Source organism: Gymnoscopelus microlampas, assembly GCF_963454915.1.
Source record: "Gymnoscopelus microlampas genome assembly, chromosome: 6".
Lineage (NCBI taxonomy): Eukaryota > Metazoa > Chordata > Actinopteri > Myctophiformes > Myctophidae > Gymnoscopelus > Gymnoscopelus microlampas.
The window spans coordinates 32207947-32215967 of record NC_139943.1 but is presented as its reverse complement, the minus strand read 5'-3'; the positions used below and the strand labels follow the sequence as shown (position 1 = coordinate 32215967).

The window sequence follows — 8021 nt, the reverse complement described above, 5'->3', positions numbered from 1 at the left end:
AATCTGAAAATGTTTCGAATTTTCTAAATTCATTGATATTAAAAAGAAAATGTACTAGGTATTCAGAATACTTAAGTATTTTTAAAAGCAAGTACTCCAGTACAAATTTGACTGAGCAACTTTCACTTGTTGAGTTATATTTGACCAGGAGTGTCTATACTTTCACTCAAATACTAGGGTTGAGTACGTCCACCACTGTTACAGGTTTTAATTTGATTTGATGTGATCAGTGATGATCTGGGAATCGTCATTAAGTGTGATTTGATGACACACACTCATCATGAAATGCTGCACCATGTTCCACTACTGGACTGACTTTCTCCGACGAAAATGATTAATCGTTTTTCCTGTTCTCTTTACACTGAGCCAGTGTGAGCCAGTCTGCCTACTGACGTGGAGAGGCTCTTTGTGTGCTAAGGAGATACCTTGCACAGTTGGATTTCATGTTCCAACTTCCTCCTGGTTCCTGTTGAGTTGAGTGAACACATTCATTGAGAGTTGTTGCCGTTTTCTTGTTCAGATTCAGAGAAGTCCTCTGCACTTGTCTGTCTCTATGACAAACATCCCTTTGTCTGTGTGGTGATGTCATGGCCAGTAGTGAGGGGAAGAGTGGACCCCCCACCCTCTCTCTCTCTCCCCCTGGGCAGATTCACAGAAAAAGCCCCATCTGTTCCGGTTGAGAGTTCTTCTCTCTTTTCATCAGAGTCCCATTGTGAATCCAGTTCTAGAGATGGACTGACCTGGACTCTGGAGATAGTGTCTTTTGGATACTGCTCATAGACTGATGGCTCATTATGTGAACTGATTGAGGTGTCATCAGGGTTGATTTTTGTAATTAAATATTTGTAATGATCTATGAGTAACTGAAACGTTGAGGTTGGCTTTGTGTGGACTTCAGGAAACAGACACTGACTTTGTTCTTTGGATGGTTTCTTGGCTGATCAAAGAATAATGGTGCAGTAAGCGTTGTCTGAAAGTGAAGGTACATTTATGTTTGAGGACTGGTGCTAAAAGGGGCCTTAAAGGTATAAGTTCTAGATGTTTTTTTTACTGCTATGAATTGACTAGCTTAAAATGTATTTTAAAGTATTTGCTCAAAGACTGAGCTCATTGTTCTAAAACACCCGTGATCAACCTTGCTGTTCCTGTTCATGATTGGTCCATCTACTCTTCAGCACACAAAGGCATTCTGGCACCCAAGGTATTTGTTTTGCAGGTGTATGTATATGAAGAGAATATGCACATCACACACAACTGTATAAAATGCCTTCTTTGTGGAGTCGTTTGCAGACTCATTACTCGTACCAGCATTAGCTAATATTGATTTGTTTGTATAGTGTGTCACCCCACTGAATGTCAATAGGAAGCATTATCTGTATTACACACATGGCACTGACATACATAACTCGCATAACCATTCTCTCCTTGGTCGTAGCTGCAATATAATCTTTTACAATAACAAACTACCAACCCAATCAATATGAATATAAAGCACTGTAAGACAACAGTAATGTATACGTGACCTTGACTGCATGAGACACTCTTGATTTCGTGCAACTTGATTCCACAGTACTGCCATTCTGAAACAATAAAGCATTCTTGTTCCCTCGGGTCTTGTTTTTATCTCAAATTATGCAGCTGAAGTTTTAGTGAAATATTTGTCATTACATTAAACTGTATAGACGGATTTCCGCGCGACGTCATCACAGAGCAGAATGCGCAATCTGCGCATGCTCGGGGAAAACGAATTGTTGCGCCGTTCACTCCGTTATGTTCGGGAGTTAGATAGCCATAATTCTGCTATTATATACAAACAGATCCAACTTCCGACAAAGCATTTTTATTGAGTAAACAAGGTATTACAAACTGCATAATTTAATCTACTTTCATTAAACCCGGTGAAGATCATTTATTTTATGAATGAACATTTGACCAGAGCTGCTGTGGGTAATGGCGCCCTCTATAGGCTACCCCCGGATCTGCACGGTCATATCCTCTCATGTTTACTAACAGGAAACCTGTCTATAGACAAGCACTGAATTTCTAAGTCCGCTTTAACTGGTGTACAAAAAAAAGGGGGACAGGACAAATTGGACAGATTGTTTAATGAGTTTCACAATAATATTGGTAAACTGTTACTGTTCAGTAACCATGATAATGTCTTGGAGAAAAACAACAAAAGGTTGGTCCTTGTTTATACACAGCATGTATGTACTGTGTTTATTCTTCCAGATTGTGTCGAAACTAGCCAGACCGATATCGGTTTGGCTGATATATTTGACCTTTTTGACGACATCAGTATTGGCACCGATTTCTATCCACTTTCCACAAGGTGTCCCTATTTTAGGCATGGCATAATAGACCATATTCACATGGTGGCCATTTTGGAATTTAACGTTGAAAGTGCCACCCTGTTGCTGTGGCAACCGGGGTGGCACTTCACTAACTTAATAGCAATATCATAGACATATAAAGGTAGACGCCTCCTCCGGCTCTGAGGCGTCTGTATGGCGGGCGCACTTCCGGGGGGTAAGCTGGAAACTTCCGCGTGCGTCACAGAAGGGGGCATTTGGTAGGCCAATCAGAGGCAGGTGGGGGCGGGACAACTATATTCTGACAAGCCCTGGAAAAGACGTGCTGTGATTGGCCAGTAGTCAACTCGCTGTGATTGGCCAGTGCCCGTGCCCGTGCCCCCCGGAAATATGGCGGCCACCATACGAAACAGGTCGCTCCAATGAACTGCAGAGGCCAATGAGGTATCTAGGTTTCTATATCTATGAGCAATATGGCCACCATGTGGATATGGTCTGTAGGTGAAAATATTCATGATAATTGAACACTGACAGGCTAAGCAGAGGTTGTTCTGCTGTGGACCGTGAGGCAAGTGGGTCACTGCTGGCATTTCTTCCACTACTCTCGTATCCTTATGCGTCCTCCTCTGAAGTTATGGTTTCACTGCACCTGCGTGAGGAGCTGCTCTTTGCGCTCAGCGCTGATAAAGAAGCGTAGTTTCCGTGGCAGCAGCCTCACCTCTACAGGCATGGCCTCGTACGCTTCATTGTCAATGTTGTAGAAGCCGCCTGTGTCCTGTAGGGTCACGGTAAAGACAGAAAGTAATCAGAAAATACACTGGGCCTTAGAGAGAGTGAGAGACACATAAGCTCAATGTAGGTATACTCCACAAATAGATTTTCAAGCTACGTCGTGATGCGACATGTTAGATTGAAGATCAGTTCTTTGCGGCAAGTGAAAAGAACCGATCTTCAGTATATATTATGCATAATAGTGAGCTACCAAATGATACCATCTGCAGTATTTCAGGGGTTTGTTTTTTAGTCAAAATTATATAAGAGATATAAGTTCATCTGAGTGGAAGGATATCGGACCTCTGGTAGCTGGAGTTGACAGGCGCCCACTTCCAGGTTTGTGCCGTGTTTAGTAAACACCGATGGATCCTCCTCTTTTTTCTTTCTATAATAAAGAACATAAGTTTAATTTAAAATGTATAATTTTAACAAACTAGCTGCCTTTACAGCATATGTGCGCGTGCAGTATACAGCTACTGACCCAACGGTGATAAACTCTCCCACTGTGAAGTTGTCTGGCTCTGCACAGATCATCAGCGAATCGTTTATCCGCTGAGAGAGGAGATGCATGAACAGGAAAATGTACTGTCATTATATTCTGAGGGATAATGGGCTACAACAACTACAGTATTTAATGATCAGAGAAGTAGTTTTTTGTCTCCACTGACCCTCTCCACTGGGTTATTGTTGTGCGTTTTAATCAGCAACTCGTGTGTAGACAGACGCTGTTCCTCCCACCTCTCCGGCTCCTCTTCTTTCGGAGGCTCTAAACAAACAAACAGAGCGGATGCAGCCCCAGAACATGTATAAACATTAATGCCTGATTTATACTTGAGTGCGTGCTAGTGTAAAAATAGTAGTTCTACAAGCTCACAACAGCTTGTAGATCTTGTATTTTCGGCGCACGACAAAGGCAACAATTAAACTCATATAAGATAAGACATAAGATACAAACATCAAGACATAAACATACAACGTTACCTATAATAGGTGGGTTCCAGTAATTTTTAACCCTACGGATGATGCGATTAAGCAGGTTCGGCCGCACATACTTCTCGATGGGCAGGTCAGCGGGCCGAAGGCTGGGAGCCAGGTAGGACACTGAAACATCGCGTACCTGAGGCCACTCCTGAGGGACGTAAAAGGCAGGTCATCACGGAGGGGGGACAACAAGCTACTCATCAATTAAATGACACCCATGTGTTATGTAGACGGAAAGACAATTACTAGGCTTACTCGCAACGTGCTAAACCAATGAGCTGCCATCGTCTTTAATGGTCCAAGGTACCAATATCTAAGGAAGAAAATGTACACGTAAATGTACAATTCAATCAAGCAACAGTACTTTTCTATTCAGAAAGTGAGGTCTTAGAATACAACTTAAGTAGCCTAGTAGTAATTCTTACTTGCTGATGGTAGCAGCCACATCTCTAAAAGCACCCCAGCGCAGTCCCATCAGAGCAAACACCGGCTGCTCTTTCTCGCCCTATAGGAAAAAAGAGACACAGCAACTTTAGCCAACTCTAGAATTACACAGTAATGAGAATTGCAGTTGAGTTGTTATTAATTGAGATTACCCACCACAATACGATGTATAACAAAACAACAACAAAAAAAGTGCTTTAATCTAATAAAAAATAGCATGCTTGTTCAATCATCTATAACTAATTATCTCACATGTGTACTGGAATTGTTTTGATGACAAATGCAGGGTTGGTTATATTTGTTAATACAAAATTGTTCAAACTGAAAAGTATCTGACTCACTTTAATTTGCAGCACATCGAGAGGTACCGTCTCTCCCTTCAGAATGGACAGGGTGGCTGATGTGATGTGCCTACAATGTGGAGGAAAGAAACTTTCTGAGGACAGAGTAGCCAAATATTTGTACCCCTTTTTACCTCCCAATTTAGTCGTTTTGTCCCTCCCCACACATTTCTGTGTTGCCATAATTGCTGTTGTACCCTACGGGCTAACATGCCACAGGCTGCCAGTGAGAAGCCCCCACCGGCAGGACGTAGTGCCTCCGTCCTACTGCTCCTGTTCAATACCTCCCACCGATAGTCCTCTCCCCAGCCCAGCCCATAGGAGTCACTAGTACAGCGACAAACATCGCTCCCTGCCTGGCTTCTCTCCCACAAACATTGGCAATTGTGTTTGTTTGTCTGACAAATCATTCTTAACCACTTAAGCCATATATACTTTGTCATACACAAAAATAGCAAAATAGCAAATCTAGCTCACAACGCATCGTGATGCGATGCGTTGTGAGCTTGCAGATTGGCTTATTTTTCAAACTTTTGACATTGCCCAAAATAGGGATGCCAGGGTGAAAGTGCTTAATAAACACATATGTGGTGGGAATACCAGTTTTAATCCCCATGAGTGACACTGCTACTTACTTGACCTGGTTGTCACTGAGGAGGTGAAGGCTCGGACTCAGAGAATTGCTGGAGCCCAGTGGAATAAACCCAATAGGGATTTGGCTGAATGCCTCCTGTAGTTTATAAACATCCATCAATGACTCACAACAGACAAACAGGACAGACAAACTGTCTAACCTACAGATACAGCTTCCCTTTTTGTTCTCTTGTTTTCATGTTTATATTTGCATGTACAAACAAGGCAACCTGGGGGTGTGTATACTGTAGCATAGTTGAGCCACAGCACTCTCTGGTGGACATATTTTCAGATACAAGTGACACACAGGCAATCATAGACATGAAGCCTCATCAATAATAATACCTCAAATTTATATAGCGCTTTTCTAAATACTCAAAGGTCGCTTACACAAGAGAATTATATTTCAGCTGCTCAACTAATAAGCTAAACGTTAAGTATATAGACAATTTAAATTAATATATTGCAACAAAACAAATCATCGCAACTGTATAATACCTACTTGATCTGCCCTCCGCAGCAAACCAGTTATGACTTCCTGTAAGGTACCATCGCCCCCAGCAACTATCAGCATGTCTGTCTGCTCCATGAGGTCAATCAGTTTCTTTGCCTGACCTTCATAGTCGGTCTGTGGAAGAATCACAACATCAAGCACAAACAGACACAAATAGACCTGATGTGAATTTATCAACATGATGATAATGACAAAGTAACGATACCTTGACCACGGTTATTTCCACACCAGCCAGGTGTAAAATGGGAGCTGCATTTTTTTCAAATAAGTTGTTGGCTTTCCTGGTGGGAGCAGAGGGGGGGGGGGTTAGAAAAATTGATTGTAGGGATGTATGACTCTTACTAAGGTTTTGTTAGAGATTCTGATATGTCGTACCCACTGCAAGCTGCAGGATTTAGAATCACAGTGGCTTTCCTTAGCTGCTCCTGTGGTCTTATCTGTTGACGACCAAATTCCTACCAGAGATAATAATTTTATGTAAAGACATAAAAGAAAAAGGCGAGTGTATGTTATGTAAAGACAGGAGGTCTCAGACAGGACACATTTGACTTCTTACCCTGGCCTCAAGGCATGCCTCTCTCCGTAGAATATTGTCACTGATAAAACAAAGGATATTATGTTACACAATGCACAGAACGCAACAAGAGGACAGATACACTTTTATATGACTGGTGCTTCACTGTTTGTGACATGGAGTGGACATCCAGTTTGATATGATTAGGCCACAAACCCCTCATTTGATAAGATTTGGTCTGTCATATGGTCCAGAATTCCTTTACTGTCTATGTACTGTAGATATAGAGATAACGGCGAAACGCAGGATCCCCATTTTTAGCTGTCACTAGATACGACAGTTGTTGACAGTTTTTGTTCGAGTTTGGAAGCACTGGTGGAAAATCACCCACTGGTCCTGCATACCACCTGTTTCGAAATTGCACATAATGCAGGAGGCAGCAGGACGTTGCGTTATTGAAAACGAGCGCTTCCAAACTCTAACACTTCGAAATTATCACATGCACGGAATTTATTGACAGAAAGTAGCTCATAACATGTCTAGGGTGGATTTTTATGAAACAAAAACTTTGCAAGCTTTCCGTACAGCTGCAATGTTGGTGAGTTTAACTTTGTTTAATACAATCAGATATGACTTTTCTGTTTGGATGTATGGGCTGTCATTCTGTCAAGGGTTGGTATTGCGATCCCAGATATTAAAAAAAGAATCTAAGAGTTGCTTGCGGCTACATGCATACCAATACAAGTACATACAATACAAATACAGCTATACACATACAATACAATTTCTGCAGTAAAAAAGAAAGAAAATAAACCTAGAAAAATAATATATAATATAATATAATAATAGAAAACGTATAATCTTGGACAATCAAGTTGTCAGGGTGTGGTTCTAATAATCTGGATATAATCCACTAGAGATACCTATCACAGTGAACACTGAGATCATACCTACCAGTGTTTGCCATTCAGCCAGTATCCACCGTAGGACAGGACACACACAGCAAACGTCGATTTCTTCCAGTGATTGCGCAGAGTTTTGAACACTTTCACAACCCGAGCCATGGTGTGTTATGTCTATAACCCCCTTCTTTAAACCTCTATGATAGAGTTATGACATCAGCTTCATGTCTTGTACCAGTAAGTTGTAAACACAGCAGCTCATCTCAGCGGTCAAGTCTCCATTACTGCTGTCAAAATGCTAGCATGGGCTTTGTAGTGTAACAAACAAACATGTCCGGGTGGAACTACTACTAGTGACGTCTTGAATCTTGATGGTTCCGCTCTGAACCTGAAGTAACTTCGCGGTGAACATGGATTTTTTTGGCATTCTTGGACACAAGACGATTATTATACCAAAAGAAACCAAACTATTGTACCAAACTAAACACATTTTAAACTAGGGGAATTATTTTGGAGGTGCACGGCACCGGAGGTTCCGGTCTTTGGTTCCGGACAGTTTATGACGTAAAGTTATTTCCCCTCCAACAGGATCAGGATCAGAAACCC

The 8021-nt window shown here is 41.7% G+C and overlaps 1 protein-coding gene across 1 annotated transcript; it reads right to left on the bottom strand.

The window, feature by feature from the left end:
* Positions 1 to 2086: 2086 nt before the first annotated feature.
* agk (acylglycerol kinase) lies at positions 2087 to 7736 on the bottom strand. The gene is made up of 14 exons (XM_084059974.1): positions 7468 to 7736; positions 6556 to 6595; positions 6375 to 6454; positions 6205 to 6280; positions 5988 to 6113; positions 5488 to 5582; positions 4853 to 4922; positions 4493 to 4572; positions 4323 to 4380; positions 4068 to 4215; positions 3755 to 3852; positions 3568 to 3638; positions 3387 to 3471; positions 2087 to 3087 (listed from the first exon to the last, which is right to left on the bottom strand). Exons 1-14 carry the CDS (start codon positions 7575 to 7577, stop codon positions 2953 to 2955), a joined length of 1272 nt encoding a protein of 423 aa, XP_083916100.1. The 5' UTR covers positions 7578 to 7736; the 3' UTR covers positions 2087 to 2952.
* Positions 7737 to 8021: the final 285 nt, after the last annotated feature.

Coding starts and splice junctions, on each gene's coding strand:
- agk (XM_084059974.1), bottom strand. CDS start 7,577: ATGGCTCGGGTTGTGAAAGTGTTCAAAACTCTGCGCAATCACTGGAAG. Junction 4,216..4,322: donor ATTGGTTTAGCACGTTGCGA/GTAAGCCTAGTA, acceptor TACGTCCCTCAG/GAGTGGCCTCAGGTACGCGA. Junction 3,639..3,754: donor ACAATAACCCAGTGGAGAGG/GTCAGTGGAGAC, acceptor CTCCTCTCTCAG/CGGATAAACGATTCGCTGAT.